Consider the following 21,639-nt stretch of genomic DNA (forward strand, 5'->3'; position numbering starts at 1 on the left):
AATGTAGTCTGAGTACTTAAGAAAAATTCTCCTAAAACTGTTGTGGTGAAATAACCTCAAAATAGCAGATGAAATGCTTTATTTCATGAGTTGTTAAAAATCAGGCTACACAAAGATCAGAAATTATACCTGGAACAAGCCTGCACTAGTTGGGAGAGAACAAAGGTGGTTCCAGCTCATTCCTATCTTCAGTTTCTATGACATGGCAAATTTCTTTCTAGTAAAACCTGGCACTGCCATGAATAAAAAGAAATGCTCTTCTGGCAGTGAATTTTGTGGCCTGTTTTAGTTCTGTTTTCCGTTTCCATCCATCTGGTTCCCAAGGACGGTGGAACCTGCACTGGAGGGATCCCCTTTCATCTTCAGTCAACCTTTCTGCTTCCAGTTGTTGGATTGGAAAGGGCTGTATTGTCACAACATGCTACAACTTATTTCTGCCAGTGTGTTTGTCTTCCCTGCAGCATAACCGTGGAGTGAGTAGTGTGTGTGCATTAGCTTCTAAGAGAGCCGTTGTGCACTGTCTGAAATTCTAGATCAATGCGAAGTCGGTTCCTTGTGCTGCAGTAATAAACTGGGTGGGATAAGCTCCTCTCTGGCAGTGGATTTTTTCCAGCTGGCAAGAACTGTCAGGTTTGTTTCAACAGTGAAATACAACTGAGAAGATTCTTTATTAAGAAAAAATAAAGAAGTTGTAAGATTGAGTTAATTGTAATAGTTTTTATAATTTATAGACAACAAAATTTTTTTAAGTTTCCTTAAGCTTCCAGTCTGAGGAGGAAAAGGGGAAATGTTTTAATATGTGGAGTACTCTCCAATTTCTTTGTCTTCCACTCTCATGTTAGCAGCAGATCATGGCATTGAAGCTAAAGAGATTATGCAGTCCTGAGGGGGTATCATGGTAGCAGCTGAGAGTAAAAGAGGCAGATGGGGTGGAAAAACTGGAATATATGTGAGAAAGGATGTATTAAATTATGATGCAATCATGGCTATTGAAAATATTCACAAGGTTTTAATGTTCCATTGTCAAGACTAATTTTGATATGATTTCTATTTTAATTCACCTACAGGCGTGGGTTTAACACCTTTGTTCAGGGCTCCTTGCACTGTGGAATTCTAATTTACTACTGCTATAAAAAAATTACTCCTGGAGAATATTTATCACAAGTTTAAATATTTACTCATTATTGTTAGCGAGATTTCTACTAAGAGGAGAATTTAATACTATTCACCTAATCAGTGCTATTTAGTGAAAAAGCAAAGCAATAGCATGTGTGTTGGGAACTTTTAAATAGTTCATGCAGAGGAAAAATTACCTTTTCTTCAGAAGAAAGCATTTCAGTTTTACTTCGTATTGTTCTGCTACCAAAAGCAAACATAACAAATGAACTAACTCCAATCTGCACAATTAGTTTGCAGGCAAAGTGTATGAAATAAGTAAAGGGAAATATTTGCCTCAGGAGCCCCTTCCCTCACAGTCAAATTGACTGAAATCTCAGACTAAATCCAAGATGACATACAGCTGAACATAAGGGGAAAGGGACTTACTCTCAGCTGCTGCACTGGGGAAGGAAGAACTGGAGAAAAAAAAATATCAAAGGAATACTTTATGAACATCAGGCCCTAGGCAGTGGGACTTCTCATCTTTTGATGAGCGCAGCGTTTTCCTGCCCTAAACTACCTGACAAAAACAAAGGGAAATCTCGGCAGCAAATAAGCAAAAAGAGAAAAGCGGCAACCCAAATGTCTCACGTGTATTAAACAAATTATGATCAACCACACAACACCCTATTTTCCTTATCCTGAGGATATAGTTCAGCCTTATACAGGGATGCAAATATCTCAAAGAACTCCTGCAAAAATAATTCTTTATTACTAAACCTGTGGAACACATCCTAGTCTAGTTCTTACTTGAATGGCATTTTCTCCCACTGCTTGATCAGACTTTGCTTGAACTACCAAAATCTAACATTCTGAATTGCTCAAAAATACATACAAGAAAGCAAAGGCAGGAGTTGCTCAAGAATGTAATTTCAGGACACACACAAAAAAACCTCAGCCCCAAAAGCAAAACAAAAAAGATATAAAGGAATCTGGTGACTAGACCAGAGAAAAAATCTGAATTAAAGTATCTGGACTAAAATGTTTCAGTTGAAAAATACTGCAAATTTTGTTTTGGCATGTTTTAGAACTCAACTTATTCCAAAATAATATTTTTCACTTCAAAATTGATACAAATTAAAAATCTTATTGAAATGCTTACAACATCTGAAAAGACAAATAAATGTTTCATTCCGGGTCTAACAAAACTCTGACGGTGAGGGTCACCTGAATTTTTTTTGCCTTTTTCTCATGTTTTGATTAAATCTGAATAAAATCTTACGTCTTTCCAATGTTTTGACTAAGCAATGGTTTCAGTAGATGCTTCAAGCCATCTCAGCAAAGCTGTCAGGGTTTGTTTTTTTTTTTTGGTTGTTGTGTTGATCTGCTCCAGAACTAAATATTCCATTTTTTGCAATAGCAAATTGAGAGTTTACAGAAACATCAGCAATTTCCCTTAGAATGCTACCAACTCTTGCTTCAGGAACACAGACTACGGCTTTTCCTGGAATTCAGAGAGGAATATATAGTAGAGCTGGAAGTAATAAACAACATTTTGAGATAGAACAGAATCACTTACAGAAGTTATAGTGAAACTGGACAAGCTTTCAAACTCAATCAATTTATTACAATGGCCCTTTTAAGGTGGCTGAAAAAATATTCAATGCTGTGGGGGAAAAAATTGTAGCTACTAAGGGATCATTTTCTGTAAACGCTACCTCACCTGTTTCTTTCAGGTAGAACAGGATGCTTTTGTGAGCTGCTGAGGCAACGCCATATTATATAAGTAGCATCTCAGAGCCTGTCCTTGTCAGATTTTAAAAAATTAGTCTCATAATTAAGTCTATAACAGTGAAACATCTAGACAGATAGCAAATAGATACCATTACAATATCCATGAAAGGCAGGCAAGACACATTTCCAAATATATTATAAAGCAATACTGGGTTACTGGGATTTTACAAAACCCAACCATCATACCAAAAGCCACACACCAAAACACTGAGTCTTAAATGCTGTAAGAAATAATGTTAAATAGGGCTGACATTATGGAGATTTGCTGCAGTAAATAACGGACAGAGATTTAAGGCAGTAAAAACTGTAACCCACCGTGTTTTGTGAAACAGATTCAGCACCAAAAAAATTGAGTTCAGTTTTAGGCACTATGGAAGGGGCTTGTAACTCTGCTATCCTGGGAGAAGCGCCATGAATAGTGTTGACTGCTTAGTACTCTAGCAAATACTTATGCATGTTCTTTTAATTCCTGCTTTTTGTAGCTGGAATCAACAGAAGCAGTCACAGCGCATAGGGCAGGGGCTATGTCTATGCCTCTGCTGGATCAGTGTTGCAGCACTCAAAACTAACCAGCTACAACAAGGTCTTTTACCATCTCATACCAACATACTCTCCATGCCAGTCCCTCTACTGCCTTCTGGTCTCCCCTCATCCTGGGCATGTGTTCTCTCTCTGCTCCTTCTTCCTCCCTCCTCGGCTGCTCCCTCTTTGTTGGCTGCCCAACCCCTTAACAGAACCAGCCACAGCTGCACCTTGTCTACATCAGCCAACCCACCGCCCCTGAAGCTAGCCCACAGCTGTATGTTATCAATGATAATTAACCTGCCTTCATTCCTCTACAGATCAGGGCGCGAATGACCCGTTTTGCTAAGGACTGCTCTGGAACCCACGGGGTCACACCTCTGCACCACCCACCGTGGCCTCTGCTCTCCACCCACAGTATCAACAGCAAGGAGAAAAATATTAAGTATGTGGCTGTTAGGAATTAAAAAAATGAATTAAAGCTGCAATTCCACAATGAGATGCTACACACATTTTTAAATCTTCAGCTTAAGTCTTTGTGAGGATGAAAATCACTGCATTCATTTCACTTGATTTACAGACCATCTGTCTAACTGCTGCTCATAATTTGACTAGCCATATCATTAGTATAATAAAACCATAGCTTATGTCTATAGCTTTTAACACGGTACGACTGAAGGACTGTAATTCTAACACTTCTGGAGTTCCTTGACACATTACTTAACTATGAACTTACATGCACTGGCCCTTTTCTCCAAAAATGCCTTTCACAGTCTAAAAAAAATTAATAAAACCTTGTGTTAATTGAGAATAAAGGATGACTCCACATTTGAACTTTTATCTGAGAAAACCAAACAGGGTTGAGAAGCTGTTTTGAAATGGAAAGTGGGTGTCCCTCTGGGCATGGTGACAGAATGCAGTAGACCTTGTCTTCTCTGCACGTGTATTGAAAGTGAAGCCATGATAGAGTGCATTTTGCAAAGCAGTGCAGTCACTCTGTTGGGAGCCTGGTTCCTCTTAAAGCATTATAAACATTTTGTTTATGCTTCTTGATGACCATTTAATGTAACCGAACACACTTATTTTCTTTGTTCTCCTCTCCTGAAGCACGTTGTTTTCTCCCTAGGCAGAATTAAAATGAAGGACATACTCAAGGAAGATGAAAGATATATTTAAGCATGATTTGAACTTCTTACAGAGCTAGTGACTAGCTCAGAATTTCCTAGTTCTCCAGTTGTTTCTTCATTGTTTAGATGTTATTCTTCCTGAGCAATTTGAAAAAAAAAATACATATGTTTTGTATGTTCTGTTTTATGACTTCCATTTCTAGGTGAATTTCTCCAACTTTCCTAAAGTCCCAAAGGCTGCTACAGAAAAATTTCCTTGATTCAGGAGTCTAAAAGGTCTACAGGATTGGAGTCATGAGCCATAGAATTTTTAGGAAGTCTATAGAGGAAAACCTCTGCCACTTGAAAGACCATCCTGCTAAGTAATGCTCTCCCCTCCTGTCTTCCAGAGTCCTGTGAAGAGAAGTAACAATTCTGCAGGTCTCTCTCAGGTCAGGAAAGAAAAACTGTCTTTAGACCTAGAGGAATTGGCCTTTTCTTACATAGATCCCAAGCAGTGCAAAGTCATACACTTTCCTGCCCAAAATGCTGATAAAGTTTTCCTGAATCATGTAATGGGAAACAACATGGCTGGCAAAAAGACAAATACTAGCAAAATCAGAAAGAGAAACTAAAGTTTTTCCCAGCTGCTCTACTTGCTTTGGGCACCAAAGAAGACAGGAATAGTAACTGTTCTCAAATCCCAGTGTTTCCTGAACACTGTACAAAGAATTGTAGGAGATAAAAACCATCTGCGAAGAAGCTCCTTACATGGGTTTTAAAATGCACCGCAGTTTTCTTATAGCTTTTGCAGTCCATGACCCTTGTGAGCATATAGGGTACAGAGATTACATTTTAAAGGCAGTGGAAAGCACAATTGCAGGTACTTCTTAGTTGGTAAACTAGGGAGATGGCTTCCAAGAGGGGGAATAAAACCTCAAGGCAAATCATGAAATGATCTTGACATTCAAAAGATTTGGAAAGATTTTGCTGAGAGGTTTTAAACCTCAGATACCACATTCTAACTTCAGACCAGCAAAGGGAGAGAGGAGGGGGGTTTCAGCTTCTGTGTGCTGTAGCACAATGGCAATGACCGAACTAAGCGGAGCAGATGAGACCTGTGTCCAAGATGTGTCCCACATCACTGCCATGCACAAGTACCACCCAAAAGCTATTCGGTGTGCATCTCTGTACGTGTCTGGAAGTCAGGATGAGGTGCCAAAGGTTGACATTAAGAAAAAGATGGTCAGGTACACATCTTACTCTAAAGCACTTTGAAACGGGAGAGTTAAAAAGAAACATGATACAGGGGAAATGTGGAAATATTCTACAAATTTTTAAAGAACTTTTCCTCTTTTCAACACTAAAAATGCAGTAAGTTCTTACATGACAGGTTATTTGTGATTTCATTTGGCTGGGCGCTCAGGTGACTTCAGCTGAGAGGAAAACGAAGTCCTGGTTAAATACATATTTAAGTGATTTAAGTGATAAAGTCAGAAAGGGTAATTTTTAGCTTTTGCATAAGAGGCCATAGGATTTTTCAAAATTAATTTGTGCTTTAACTAGAGCATAACTTCTAGAAAAACATTGTCTTGATTTAAAAATTTACAATAATGGATAAACTATCACAAACTTTGATAAGTTATTCCAATGCATAATTACCCTGATGAAGGATACTTCCCTTATTTCTAATTTGAACATGTCTTTGAACTTGCAGTCATTTGATCTTGCTCAACCTTTGCTAAATTGGCAAGCCCTCTATTAAGAAATGTTATTTTCTCCTGCAGATACTAATAATCTATGATCAAACTATTCCTTGACTCGCTCCCAGACAAGCTCCTGGAGCCATTTTTCCCAACTTTATGGGAGATTTTCCAGTATTTTCTACGAACTTTGTTAATTTATAAGTACTCTTCTTTGACCTGTGGAGACTAGACTAAAAAGTAGCTAAATCTACTTTTTAAAATATATCCATTGCAGGAAGTGATCACTAGCACCCAGATCAAGGACTACGGAGTGGTTGTACACACACTTTTCAGGGTCTAGCTCTTCATTGAGCCCGCTGCCCACATTCATACTACATGGTACTTGTCTCTGAAGGTATAGTTTGTGTTTCTTCTGTTTTCAGACATAACAATTATTCCATTTGCATTTCTCCGTGCCCAACATTATGAGAGAGCCATGCTACAATCTTCTAGACTAGAGACACTTTAGCATGGAATTGAGGGTCTGTGCTGTGTTCACTGGAGAATGTCATCAGGGCATGTGGGAATATTAGAGAGTGTGAAGTCTTCTGATGCAGTGTTGAAGGACTGGAAAGGGGTGCCAAACAGAGTGTAGTCCTATCCATATTACCTTCCAGAAACAGTTCCTGCAGTGAGCTATCAACAAATTATACTTTTCTACTTTTCTTTAATCCTTGATAAAAGACAAGTTTCTCCCTGAAAAAGACAAGGTACCAACTAATAACAGTTGGACTTGATGGTCTCAAAGGTCTTTCCCAACCTAAATAATCCTATGATTCTAATCTCTGTGCCCTGTGGATAATGAGGGAGCCAAGAGTGAAGAATGAACTAGAGTGCTACATTTTCTGACAGTGTAGACCTCCAGTATGTCAGGATTAAAAAGTCTACACCCAATACAAAACATATCTCCTGTACTCATACTTAAAATGTCCCTGTTTATACATCCAATGATCACACAAATTATTTTGACAACCATACTAAACGTGGCTTTACGTTCACCTGATTATCCATCCTGGACTGTTCCTCATGCATCTCTTCAATCCTTCTGAGTGTACAATTCTACATGTCAGTGCCACAGAAGTGTGAGTGAGTGTCACAACTACATCAAGTCAGAATAACTGGACTTTGGGTGAGCTGTCCTGAAGAGAAATCATAGAACAGTACAGCCTGTACAAGGTTACTGTGCAGGTGGTCCAGTTATTGAATCTCTGTGTGCAGGCAAGTTCGGAAAAATGGATCACAGAAAACCTGTTCCCATGGATAAAAATGGAGGAGGTTTGCTGGAATTTGCTGAAAATTTGCCCTGGTGAAAGCAAGTACGTCTTCCAAAATTAATTTATCTTGGACCTCCACCAAGGAATCACTCACCTTTAAAAGAAAAAAACACAACTGTTTCTTGATCCTCAGATCCTGTAAATCAGATTAGGGCTATTTAATGCAAGAGTCAGGCATTTATCTGGACCTTATTCATGATGCTTATTTATGTTTTATTCTTCCTCAGAAAGCAGCAAAACCTCAAAGGTAACAGGGATCATTGCTTTTTATGGTTTTTTTGTTGTTGTTTTGTTGTTTTGATACTCTCAAAAGCATGACATTTAATAGGGGTTGAAATGTCAACAAATCTACAAGGTTTCCACTTTGGACTATGTGAAGAGGAAAAATGCACCCTGCACAGGTGATAATTATTTTGGTTGGCTTCTAATATTAACAGTAGCCCACAAAGCTAATTATAGAGATAGGCACAATGAGTAAGAACCCGTCATAGCTTTTCTTGGTCTGGTGTTCAGTCAATGCCCTAGCAACAGAGGAGGAAATGTGCCTCATGGGTTGAACAGCCTCTCAGGTATTTCTTCACAGTTGGATGACAATGAGGTTTATGATTTTGCATTCAGAAGGGACCAGCCAACTTACAAACACGCACACCCCAAAGAGTAGTTTCTTGACTGGAGGAGATTCAGGAGGGATAGAACATTCTAAGAAATAGATTAGGTGAAAGAAAGCAGCAGCACAGAATGAGTTAAGTCTAAAAATTAACCATAGTGGTTTTAAAAAGAAAAAACAAGGAACACAATATATTTTAATGTAATGATTTAACCCAAAGGTCAGCTGCAGGTCAATCCTTCCTCCGCAATCATTTTTCATCCACTAACAGACAGACAAGATTAGGTTCACAACAGAAATACAGGGATGCATTTGCATAAGGAGAAAATATGCGTGGAGCTGTTTAGCATGCTCATATAGCCAGACTGGGGTACAGTTTGGATAAGTGGACTACAAGGTGCCTGAAAAGTAAAGGTGGACTGCCAAGCTCAAAGGGTTGTGTTCAGCAATAAAACATTCAGATGGTGGCCAGATGCAAGTGGTATACCACAAAAGCTGACACTGGGGCTGATACTGTTTAACATCCTGATTAATGAACTGGAGATGAGATAGAATGCGTCCTTAGCAATGTCACACGTGACACCAGATTGGGGTCTGTGGCCAGCCCTGGGATAGGGCTGCTGTTCTGAGGGACCTTGATAGGCTGGACAAGTGGGCTAAGAGAAAGCTCATGAAGTTCAATGAAAAGTTCTGCATGGGGCTATTCCTGAATAGACAGTGCAAGCTGGAGGACAAGTGGATAGAAAGGAGTTTTTCAGGAAAAGTCCTAGGCGGCAACCAAATTGTGGGCTGTATTAGCCCTGCAGGTCAAGGGAAGTGATTAACACTCTACTTAACACTTGTAAGACAACGTCTTTGGAATCTTCAGTCAACTAAAGACACTGACATGCCAGATTAAGTCCAGTGGAGACCAACCAAAATGCTTAGAGGCCTTGAGAACATGTATGAGGAGAAGTGAACTGGTCTTGTTCAGCCTGTAGAACAGAAGGCCAAGAGGATCTCTTACTGCTGTCTACAACTACTTAATGGAAGCAAATTCTTCTGAGAGATGCACAGAGACAGAATGAGAGGTAACTGACACAAACTGCAGCAAAGGAAATTCTAATTACGTATTAGGAACTTTTATGTTCTATTTTTCTCACCAAGACAGCAGCCAAATACAGGAACAGGCTGCCTTGAGAGGTATACTTGGACATACTAAAAACTCAGCTGGAGAAGACCCTAGGAAACCTGAGTTGGCTTTCAGTGGGAAGAGGACCAGAAGACCTCTAGAGATCCTTTCTGACTTAAATTGCCTATAATTCTATGTTTGGGAAAGCTTCTCTTTTCACTGTCTCTATTAAGGCCTTGAGAACCACCATGCAGAAACTATCTGGATATATAGGGTACTGCAATGGTCCTGTCCTCTGATGTCCTGGTTTTGGCTGGGATAGAGTTAATTTTCTTCCTAATAGCTCATACAGTGCTGTGTTTTGGATAGTATGAGAATAATGTCATCATACTGATGTTTTAGTTGTTGCTAAGTACCGCTTGCTCTAAATCATGGACTTTTCAGTTCCCATGCTCTGCTAGTGAGGAGGTGCACAAGAAACTAGGAGGGAGCACGGCCATGACAGCTGACCCAAATTAGCCAAAGGATTATTCCGTAACATAGAACATCAGGCTGAGTATATAAACTGGGTGGGGAGCTGGCCAGTAGCTGCTGATTGCTGCTTGGGGACTGGCTGGGCATCAATCAGCAGGTGGTGAGCAACTGTAATGTGTACCACTTGCTGTTTTTTTCCCTTTGGGTTTTATTCCTCTCTCTCCCTCTCCTCTTAATTACAATTATTGTTGTTATTATTATTTGAATTATTAAACTGTTTTTATATCAACCCATGGGTTTGACCTGTATCTGTTTCTCCTCCCCATCCCACCGGGGGCAGGGGTGGGAGTGGGTGGCGAGTAAGGCAGTGGCTGTGTGGTACTTAGTAGTTGGCTGGGGTTAAACCACAACACCTGAGCTCAGTTTGATGAAGACAGGTGGAGGAGGGAGGGTTGAGAAGCTACAGCAGGAGTAACTGAAGTCAGGATGTAGCTGGACATAGAGACAGAAGACAGGCAATGGGGAAAGGAAAGAATTGAGCTGCTGCTTCTGAGATCTCAGTGTCCACTCAGTTCTGCAGATTCTTCTTTCTCAAAAGTCTCTTGCTATTTTTTTTAAAGTGGAAAGGTTTTTCCTGAACCTAATTTGCCCTAACACTAAAATGATTAAAGTATAGTGATTTCTGTAGCCAACAGCATCTAAGAGAGTGACCTGACTATGACTAAATCCAGCATTTTCTTGTTGGTGCTCTCTTAGAGGTTACCGCTTTGACACAATCTTAGTTAATCTGCCACTTTCTGTGACAGGCACCAGGCTACTGTTAGAGTCCAAAGATGGAGTCTAATTTGTTGCCTTTTTCTTTGCTTTGAGACTATGGCTAAAATCTCTGTTTCTGTATCTACAAAAAGCAGCTACCTTTACACAATCACTTTTATGAGCACAATGAGAAACTGAAAAGTGAACTTGTACGTCAGCAGAAAAAGTATTGGTTTTACTATTACCATGCATTTCTCTGGAGTTCTTGTCATATCATAGAAGATTTTGTTCTCAGTTTAGGCACCTGGATGCCTCTACTAAGCTTTTATGTGAAAGTCTTTCATCTAAATTTAACCTGCTAATGATGGTCCCTCTGCAATAAAGAGAGGGCATTTCAGAGTGCTGGACAACATAATTACTCACCAAGCTATGTATGTTCACATAAAGAACTGTCACGATCAAATTGAAAATACCACACTTCAGAATGATTCTTTAAATCATTAGATTGGAATACTAGATATTTATGTCCTATTTGTGTACATTACATGGACAACTTTGCATTATGAACTCAGGTCAGAGCAGTAAAAAGCCCCAAACTAGGACAATTTAATCAACTAAAAAGAAATACTTTTTATTTACTCCAATACAATGAAAACTAGAATCTGGTACAGACTGTTTGAATGCCATTTTCTTTTAATCACAGGTTCCTTAGAAGATGAAAGTTTTCAGTGTTTCAAAGAAAGGCAGGTATTGTTTTTTTAAAAAAAGTTATTGCAGGGTCTGATAGATTCAAATGCTAAGGAGCAGAGGATGTAACTCAGAGAATGCAATGAACAGTAAGTAAGTAGACTACTTCAGCCACAGTAATACCATTACTACATTGATAAGCCTCCAAAACTAGCACCATTTTCAAAATCAAATACATATTGGTCCTCATTTCAGAAACCTCAAGTGTGCTGTGAACACATTCTCAGTACCTCACATGCTTTAGAAATTGCATAAGAAAGACTGGAAAGGAAGCTATTCTTTGAAGTTAGTCAGCTTTAATATAGATTATTTTTAAGTGTAAGTTACAGATTATAGCCAACAAAGATAGTGATGTGGTCATCAAAAGCAGAATTATCATTTTAGCTTCCCAGCATCAACAGACAGACTGATAATTTCTGTTGAGCATAAAAGCAGCATGTTGGCACTTCCTAAACTAGTGCCGTATGATCTGCATGATACCTGCACTACAAATGCATCTTTGTGCAGTATAAAGCACATGCGTATCAGTATGCTTTGCCCTGATAACAATATTGGCTGAATGAGCTCATAGTATCTTAAAGAAGGAATAATCTAACCCCCCAAAATGGTACAGTGTGAATCTGAGTAGGTGAAGAAAGTGTTACTTTTTGCCTTGATATTGGCGTTGGACTTTTATTTTTACTTTTTTTTTTTTTTAATCATTACAATGTATTTTTCATCTATTTGCAAAGGCTCCTGTACTTTAACAACCAAACTTAGTGATACCAGTTCCTGTACCAAATGTGACTGATATTTTACATAATAGGAGGCAGGAATATTGCAACGGCTTCTAGAGAGGGCATGGCTAAACTGAGCCAGGCCCTGATGGTGGGTATTTAAAGGTTCTACAAACCATGAGTTTTTTGACTTCTTCATTCACTGAGACATTCACTGAGATTTGGAAAAATCTCCACTCTCAAGCAACCACTGTACTCCTTTTTTTACACCATGGAGAAAAGCACTATTTTTAGTCAGAATCTATGCAATGTAGTTTGTAAATTAGTGCTAAATCACATAGCTGTCAAGGAATTCTGACTCTTCCAGGGGGAAAAAAAGGCATTTTGGTAACAGATCTATCCAGATCTGTTAGGCAACAATAATCACTTAAAGCATTAACTGTGAGAATTTCTGAAAAACAGAAATATCTGATTAAAGTAAAAGAGCTCAGCAGTTCTTGACATCAGATCCATTATCATAATATCATGAGCAGAAGCCTGTGGAGCTCAGATGAACCATGGAATCATAGAATCATTTAGGTAGGAAAAGACCTTTAAGAACATCAAGTCCAACTGTTAACCCAGAACTGACAAGTCCACCACTAAACCATACCTCTAAGCACCACATCTACACATTTTTTCAACGCTTCCAGGGATGGTGATTCCAGCACCTCCCTGGGCAGCCCGTTCCAATGCTTTACCACCCTTCCAGTGAAGAACTTTTACTAATATCCGATCTAAACCGCCTCCAGCACAACTTGAAAGAAGCTATCGTGTTTCCAGAGCAGGACCACAGGCAGTTCCATGACCACTGCCCTGCCTCCCCCATTTTGCACTGTTTTACTAGTCATTTGCTTTCTGCACTGAAGATGCACAGTATAGTATCATCACGAAGAAGCACAAGATGTGATCCAGTCTAACTTCATACAAATAATCTGCCCTACGCTTGGTCTTTATTATTCACACTTGTTAAATATTATGCAAAAATGGCATAACATATGTTTCCCACTTTCAATTCATCTTCCATAGGTACTTTTTTTCAACAAAACAATAAAGGAAAGAGATAAATTCTAGCATTCTTCCCATCATTACAAACATGGGAGTAATAGAGCGCAGTGCACACGTAGCCTGGTAATCGTTAGGTGCTAGCCATTCCCTTCTGTTCTCAATCCACAAATCTGGTAATGTGACATCTCTCAGCGTGGGAGTATGAATCCTCAGCTCAAGCTGTTGAGACACCTCCTTGCAGTATCTAGTAGCTGCACTGAGGCAGCGTATTTGAGATGAGTCTCGAATCCTCAGGACAGGCTTCTGTAGTCTAGAAGTCTGAAATCCTCTGGGCCAAAGTTTTCACAAATGCCTCCCAGCACCCACGTTAGTCACAGATCCATCCTAAAGCTCCATTTGAAAGGCATGGAGTCCATTCTCAGCTGATCTCAGTTTGCCCTGTTGTACTAGAGCTGGAGAAGTCAGGGGTGACTCACACCAGCTGAGGAAGTGGCCTGAACTCATGGCAAGAGTCAGCAGAACTGCTTTAAAACCTCCACCATGATGGAAAGTGTAAGGCAGACAAAGTACTAGAAGTTTTTTATGTTTAGAATTCCTTTTGTAAGATATTTTGCTGAGGACTGAGATGACTGTTACTCCAAAAATGAACATCAAACCATACAGTGCAAATCTGGAGCTGTCAGTTTAACATCTGTAAAGAGAAAAACCATAGTGTGGCTCCGGCAATACTTTGGAAAGCACAGTTTAGGCAGTGCAAGACAATATGGATTATACAGAGAGAAAGGTATGCTTTAACTAATGTATGAGGAGTCTGTAAGAGTTAATCTCAGGGTAGACAAGCAAAGTGGAATGGACAATATATAAAAAAAGCATTTGATTAAGCAGCTTACTGAGTTTTGGCCCATGAGGTACAGAAAAAACCTGGGTACCTCTGTGGTACAAAAGCAACTGTATTTAAAACGGCTTGAGGAAGGCAATATTATCTCAAATAAATAATGGTTCTAACTATGAAAATTCTAAACACCAATTAAATTGTCACTGAACTGACTTTTGAGTTTGATCTGGTTTTCCTAAGATTATATTATCATGAACTAAAGTATGACTTGGATTATCTGCCCAAGCAAATGAGGAAGAAGGATGAAAAACAACCAAATAAAATTTCTCCTTGCAAGGTTGTATTGGCTGTCAGGAGATCTGGCCTGGGCACACAGGAATAGAAGACGCATGCTTAAAGAGTTTAAAGAGTAAGGGAGAAGGAACAATCACACCTTTGGCTTTAATATATCTGCCTTCTGGGACTCCCTCAACCTATATGTTGTCCAGAGTGGCCCAGACACAGAAAGGTAGGAGTGAACTATAAATTATTTCCTTCAGAAATCAGGAAAAAGCAGTGGAAGAATTTTGACTTTGAGGGGTGCTTCTGCATCAAATCTGCCAGGGTTCGGTCTGGCTGAAGAGGCTCAGATAAAAATCTCTTTTCTTAGGATGGTATCCTCAGTCTGTAGTACAAACTTTCCCAAGAGCAAGAGCAAAGTCTGCGTGAGAGCTTCTGAGAGCTTCCCTCTGATCTAGCTTTGTTTATCTCATTAAAGTTACAGGGGTTTGGGGGCCCTTTTACTGTTCCTAAGTAACAACTCTAAGCACCTGAATTTTTAACGTCTTCCCTTTCCTGGCCCACTGCCTTTCATGAGTGTTTGGCTTAAGAGTTATTGCCTCTCTTTCCTGCTCCCCCCTTGCTTTAGATTTTTGAATCTGCATTGGCCACAGTGTTGCATTCAGTGTCAATTATTTGACTTTAAACAAGCTCCAGTTTCACTTGGTATTTCATCTTCCTTGAGAGATTTATACCTCCAGTTTCTGATAGATTACTGATGCAAAAAATGAATTAAGAAAATTATAATGATTCTGTCAATAACATCGTTTGCTACTTCTCAGAGGTTGCACTGTTTCACTCAGTGACCTCTTGTTCCATGTACTTGAAAAAACACCATTTCACTTCTTATGATCACCTGTCAATCTTCCACTCATTATCCACCTTCTGGTTTTCTAAAAAAAAAAAAAAGTTTTTATAACTATGGGTTGGTTGTCTGAAGAAAGAAATTGTGAGCAGACTAAAATCATTGGCAGCATTATATACATGGCCTAGCAGGTATGTATTAACACATACCAAGAATTAACACATGCAATGTATGTGAAGGACTGTAGACATGCAATTATTTTTGCTTTCAGTGGAAGAATTTTGTGATATATGGACATTTGGTATTCCTATAAAACATTTGGAAGAGGAAGTTAAGACAATATAAACTAAAGCTTTACAGCATTTTTATTAACATAATTGCATTTTAGATACTACCCACCATACATTTCTGAGTTATTCTAATGTTGTATGGTTGTGACACATTTGTCTCTTCCAGCATTAAAATGGCAGAAAGGAAAAAGCAAAAATGCAGCGGAAAGAAACTAACTATAAAAGGTGGTCAGCTCTCAGTGGAACAAATAATAACTGCTTTGTGGTGTAACACTGAACAGAATTGACATCAACAAGTTTAGCTGTGTATAACATAAGGTTTCAGTACAAATCCATGAAACGTATCTCTCTGTCATGCTTTTGGGGGGGTGGGGGACAGGGCAGGCAGCCTGAGCCTTTATATATGCAAATCTGCTCTGATAAGTGGAGAACCAGGGAACAAACCTCTTTTGCCAAAATCTTGTATCCATAACTATCTGTGTTTTGTTAGGCTATTCTTGTGAACATTTTCACAGAACAGAGATGCTTTGCAGAGGGTGAAATACAAATTAAAAAAAAAACTGGCACGATTCCCCCAAATATACAAAGGAATACAGAAATACAGATGACCCAACCACAACTTGTACAACTTTTTCTAGTTTGACTGTTTAATTCAATCCAATATATTTCTGTGAAGCAAAACCACTATTATGGTGAATAATTTCCTGATGGGGCAGGGATATTTAAATGGACTTATCTTTTCTAAATGGAGGCTTCACCATCTGTTCTGCCCTTTTATTACAAATAGAGAGAGGAACCTAAGTCACTGCATCAGCATGTGAAGCTTAGCATTGAAATGATTTAGATGTACGTGTGTGTTCTTTATGCACCTGGTATGTTTTTTCACATACCAAACACAAATCAGTGGGAAGACCTGTCTCTTGCAACCTAATAAAATTCCCTGATCTAGTGCCTTTATTCATTTCTCACGGCAGCAGAAATTGATGGCCAGTAGTTTGCATTTTATTAGGACAATTATTACCCTGTTGCTGTCCTGCAGGAGTTATATCTTTATTGGGCTGACATTTTGTGATACCATTTACCTCTCTACAGAAAATGAGCCTTGATTCCTTTTCTCTCCCTCTTTCTGGGCCTACATATGCTTCATCATGGACAGAAATCTTGTAGGAAATGTGCTGAGGGTGTGTCAGAGCACTGAAAAGCTCTGTCCTTCCCCAAAGGATGCCATACAATCTCTGTTAAGACCATCAGAGAAGCAACATATTCTCTTCAGAGTAGCACAGGACCAGAAACTCCACAATGCGTCCCACTGCATCATTTCTGCTGCTTTAAATGGCAGATTTTGCAGTAGGTTTGGAAGGGAGGTGCAAATTACCACATCTCATACTCTCTCTACCAGGAGACTGAACTGACTGCATGCTCAATGCAAACATGAATTCAAAGAAAACCCTCAGGGCTCACCTGTGTTGTAGCCCCTCCCAAGCGCTGGCCAGGGCCGATGATTCTTCCAAAGGTTGCCCAAATACCAATCACTCTGGTTCTCCACCAAGCCAAGAACCTGCTGCCCTGGAAAGGAGCAAATTGCAAAAAGGTCATGAGACAAAAGACAGTCAATCAATGCAAAACAAACACAAAGTCTGGAGAGGGACAGCCAGTGCATAGAGAAGACAAAAGTTCAGGTGCTGCCTTCCTTTCATGCATTTGGAAGAAGCCTGTTTATGTAACAGACAGCAAGCCTGGCACAGCAAACTCAGCACGGCTCATTTCTTCCCTTCTCTCCTGGCTAGTCTGAGTAATTAAACACTGCGGGAACCTTTGTCACGCTGACAGAAATATATCACCCAGACAAATCTGAATGCTGCGTGATTTTGGAATACAATGATGGAGAATCCTTCTAGTGAGAAGTAAGTGTTGGTAAAATGATCATCTAATATGAAGATCTGTTCATACTCCGATGGAGACAGATAATTTAATTGAAGAACAAGGCTCAGTATAAAAAATTGTTCTCTCCCATGCTCCCCCCCCACTAGTTTCGGGGTTTTTTTTCCTCAGTCTCAAAGGAAATCCCTTTTGCCCAGGAAAATATTGGATTCTAAGAGTTTACCTACATAAGAAAGTTGCACTGTTTTAATTTAAGAGAGTAATTTAAAAATCATTTAGGTAAGCCTGTGTGGAATGCTGCATAGAAATTATGATTTCAGTTTTAGATGGGCCTATTTTGGTTTAGCTTACATTGATTAGCAGCTGGCTTCAGCTAGAGTAAAATGTATTTTAAATCAAATGTGTCTAGAAGGTTTGCACTGCTTAAAAATCAACTGAAAAGTGAATGTTTGTATAGATAAGGACTTAATTACCTATCCTGAAATGTGCTGTATAAAATGTAAATAAGAAAAGTGATTGAAATGATGCTCTGGTGCTGGAGGATGGAGGGAGGGGGGAAACTGCATTTGGATCTAGTCAAAGAAAGGAAAGGGAATGGTGTTTTGACAGAGGGACCCACTCAGTGAGGGCACTAAGACTGGGACTGGAAATTATTTTGCAACCTTTTGAGAAAGGAATTAAGCATTATGCTCTGAAGGCACATTTTCAAATCCCAGCTATGCTCATAAAACTGAGTGTATGGTCACAGCAGTGCACTGAAAGCATTAAATGATCATTATATGTTGTTTATGTAGGACCATAGCTGTATTACTAAAAATTCAGTATGGCCCAAGACAAGATCAGGCTGAGAAACAAGACACAAAGACAGAAGCGATTAATTAAATTTTATCATTGGCTAGGAAGACATTAGGATAGATCGAGGTGATAGCAATACTCTCCTGCAGTATCTCAAATTCAGAGGAACATCAGTAACCCCCTCATGTGTCTCGAATGCTGATTCTAAGAGTGTGTGCAGCAGTGAGTGGCCAATGGATATAATAATAATCAGAACATTACAAAATTATTCAAGGAATGAATGGAAATCAATCTAGGAATAACCTTGAGATATTACCAAGTCCAATCCACATTGGTGTTTAGGATCATCCTACTCTACCCTAATCACAACATGCCAGTCCTCACCAGACCTCATTTTCTGATGATGCCTCTCCCTTTCCATTATGTATTATATAATATATATATATATATACACACACATCTTCACATTATACCACATAATTCATTTGTAAAGAAGGTGGAAAACCTGGGGATGAGCTGAAAGGACCATATAAAAGACCACTACGCATTTATCACCCCATTGGTGCTAGTGGAAAGTGGTAATGTTAACCGAGTGCAATGCACAAGAGAATGAAGGAAACGAGTTAGAGGCAGGTGTATCCTAAGCAGCTGATAATTTGTTCATACAAATCAACTGTAGCATCTCTTAACCTGTGAGACACATGGAGCACACTAGACAACACATGAGGCACCTCAAGCTATATACTGTGAGGATATATGAAAGAGATCTCAACTGGCTGAAACAAGCCTTAACCAAAAAAGGCTGACGGGCACAATTTAAAGCAACACTTGTTGACTCTGTGCTGCAAGACTGCCTGTTCTTTATAACCACTTCCTTGCAGGTGAGCTAGAGTAAATCTAAATAAGAAACTACCATGGCTAGTAAAGGATGAGGAAAAAAAAACCCAATAAAAAATGCAGGTGCAGCTGAGCTGGAATGGATTGGCACAGCTGGCAGGAAAAGACTGACCCTGCCCATATTCTAACAGCACATTTCACAACTCAGCAGTCCACCCGATCCTTCTCAGGATAGTACTGCTAACATCAAAAGAAATGTTAAATTTCCATTTGCGAGAAGCAGATACTGAACTTCCTTACCATGGAGCACCAATCTGCTTTCATTATTTTAGTCCCATGCATTTCCCAAAGAGCCACAGAGTTCAGCCTTCAAACTGATGAATAATACAAAATGAACAAATCTTTCTGCTTACTAACGTTCTTCCTTTCCCACCTACCGTCCAAAATTTCAGTTCTGACAACATACCCCTGAAATACTTATTTCTCAGTTATTATTTTTCACACTAAGCTAAACTGAAAAGGCTCAGGAAATTATGTTTGCATGTATTTATTTCAGCTATATAATTTTCTTCCCCTTTTTCCCTTTATTTTTGAAGACACCAGAACAAATCCTGCTATAACCACTATTCCCTGAGGTTTGATATGGGACATGGATGAAGGCAGAAATTAGCATCATGTAAATTTTACGGCTTAGATACATGGATCAGAAAATGTGACTGTGTGTCAACTGAGCTGGAATAAGTGCCTGTATGTGTCCTTTTAGCTTGTCACAAATACCAAGTAAAATGCGTCAGCTAACACACTTTAGTTTGCTTTTGCAATGGCCTGGGAATGTGCACGTGTTCCTGTACTGTCCTAGGGTAGAGCACCATGCAACTTGTCAGGCTGCTGTAACTCTTGCTGGTGTCTAAAAGCCTACTAGGCAGATGTGATGGCTTGCCTCCCAAGCCATCTTGGAGAAAGCTATGAAGACACGTTTTGGATCTTCTGTAGTTATATTTCAGTTCTCTCTAGGCTGGAATAGTGTTGCTGTCTCTGCCAAAAAATAATATATATTTTTTTCCTTTCACATTGTCTCTATGATCTTGACTTAGCACAGAAGTGATCAGGAAACCAGAACTTCAGCTGCACAGCAAATACTAATGGTGCCAAAAGATTTTTCTTTTTTTTTTTCTTTCTTTTTTTTTCTGAATCAGTTTTCATTCTGAATCAGTATAGAAAAAAGAAATTCAGAAATAGTCTCCGGAAAAAAATCCCCAAACATTTTTATCTGAAGCTATCAATATAACCACATCTAAATGTACAACCCTCCTCGTTTTAAATAGAATTAGTGTAACATAATACAGGTGCATAATATATACCATATATACCACATTATTCTATGTATTTAAAAGTTCAAACAAAATAAAATCATAAATTTTGCCCTTCCAATTTTGAACAACTAAAAATGATTCACTTAAAGCTTTCATCAGAATTTTTTAACATTAATGAATCATTGTGAGAATGTGTCCAGTGTGTCTGACCATTATCAGTTATTTCACTTAGTTATTTACTTTTCCAAATGCATTATGAAGTTACAGAAATGAGGCACTAGCCAAAGCAATGCACGAGGTCAAGCAGGTACAATGAACACTCCCCTTGCCCACAGTTCTCTTGACAATCCATCAGCCCCAACCTGTCCCTCTGCCGCTCTTCATGCCTTCCGTGCAATGTGCCTGCAGTTCTGCAGAATCTTTCACCAGCTTCATTTTACCTCTGATAATATCACAATTTGAATTCAGATTTCCTGAGGAGAAAGTGTGGAGATCCTTCGCACCACGGCCTTTTGTAAAAGGCAAGCATAAAAGAGTTATGCCAGCAGGTGAGAACATGGTGGCTACCATAATGAATTTGAATTGTTTGTCTTTTTGAGCTGCTTGTTTCTTCTTCTTAAGAGTTATTATAATAAAATACCATTGCAAACAGCAAAAGCTCTGTCATTGTTTTCTGCTCTAGCCCTACAGTTATGATTAAGTGCACTCCTCTCACTCTCTGCTACTCCAGGCACAAGTTAGCTTATGAAAATGAAGCTGTCTTTCTTACTTATTCATATATCACCACTAACAGCCAGACAACAGAAAATGAGGCTATGATTCTGGCATGACCATGGTGAAAAATTATCGAGCAGGCAGAATTACAGCTGGATTGTCAGAAATGGGGCTGTACGCTGCCTGGCTGCGGGATGAGACTTCTCCAGAAGGCAGCTGCACAGCTACAGCATTTTGCACTGTACAGCTCCCTGACAGCTCTCACATGACGAGAAGTGCTTCCCTCCTTGCAAAAGCTTAGCTGTCGCTAGGAAGAGGTTTCCATGGAAAAACAGATACTTCTGAGCCTGACAACTCAGTGCCTTCGATTCTGTTTTCACTTCATAGATTTCTGGTGGCTAATGGATGAGAAAGCATGATCCTCTAATTGAGGCATTGAAGGGGACTCCAGATTGCAGCTCAGCACCTGGCTCTGATAGTGATTTCTTGGGTGACACTGGACAGGTCACATAACCGCCTCTTGCTCGATTCTCCCTTCATAAAAATGAAAAAAAAAAACCCCAACCCAAAACCTTTTACCCCTCTCTCATTTTGCCTGTCTCATATTGCAAACGTAAGTCCTCTGAGGGAATGTGTGCTGGTTTCTACTGAAAATATAACAACAGCTGGTTGTGGCGAGGCTGAAACTCCATCCAGCCCGGCACTGTGTCTCCAGCAGCAGGGAGTAGCAGCTGTGCAGGATGGAGCACCACAGCTGTATGGCGGCACTCCTCAATAGTGGTTCTCCGGCTTCCAGTGATGTGGCGCATGACAGATCTAAAGAAGTATCAGCTTTTATTTATGCTGAATCTGGT

General features: G+C 39.5%; 1 protein-coding gene across 5 annotated transcripts in view; it reads right to left on the reverse strand.

Annotated features, from left to right (window-relative positions):
* The window catches only part of LARGE1 (LARGE xylosyl- and glucuronyltransferase 1), a 287,229-nt gene that overhangs the window by 45,479 nt on the left and 220,111 nt on the right, over positions 1-21,639 (reverse strand). For all 5 annotated transcript variants that reach the window (XR_013929088.1, XM_080393311.1, XM_080393308.1 and 2 more), the window contains one exon: positions 16,707-16,811. Coding sequence is in view for 4 of the 5 variants with exons in the window: in XM_080393311.1 (XP_080249437.1) it covers positions 16,707-16,811 (105 nt within the window). In the remaining variant the exon portion in view is untranslated. The remainder of the gene's footprint in view (positions 1-16,706; positions 16,812-21,639) is intronic.

The sequence above is a fragment of the Falco punctatus genome (genome assembly GCF_963210335.1).
Source record: "Falco punctatus genome assembly, chromosome: 6".
In the NCBI taxonomy this organism is placed as follows: Eukaryota; Metazoa; Chordata; class Aves; order Falconiformes; family Falconidae; genus Falco; species Falco punctatus.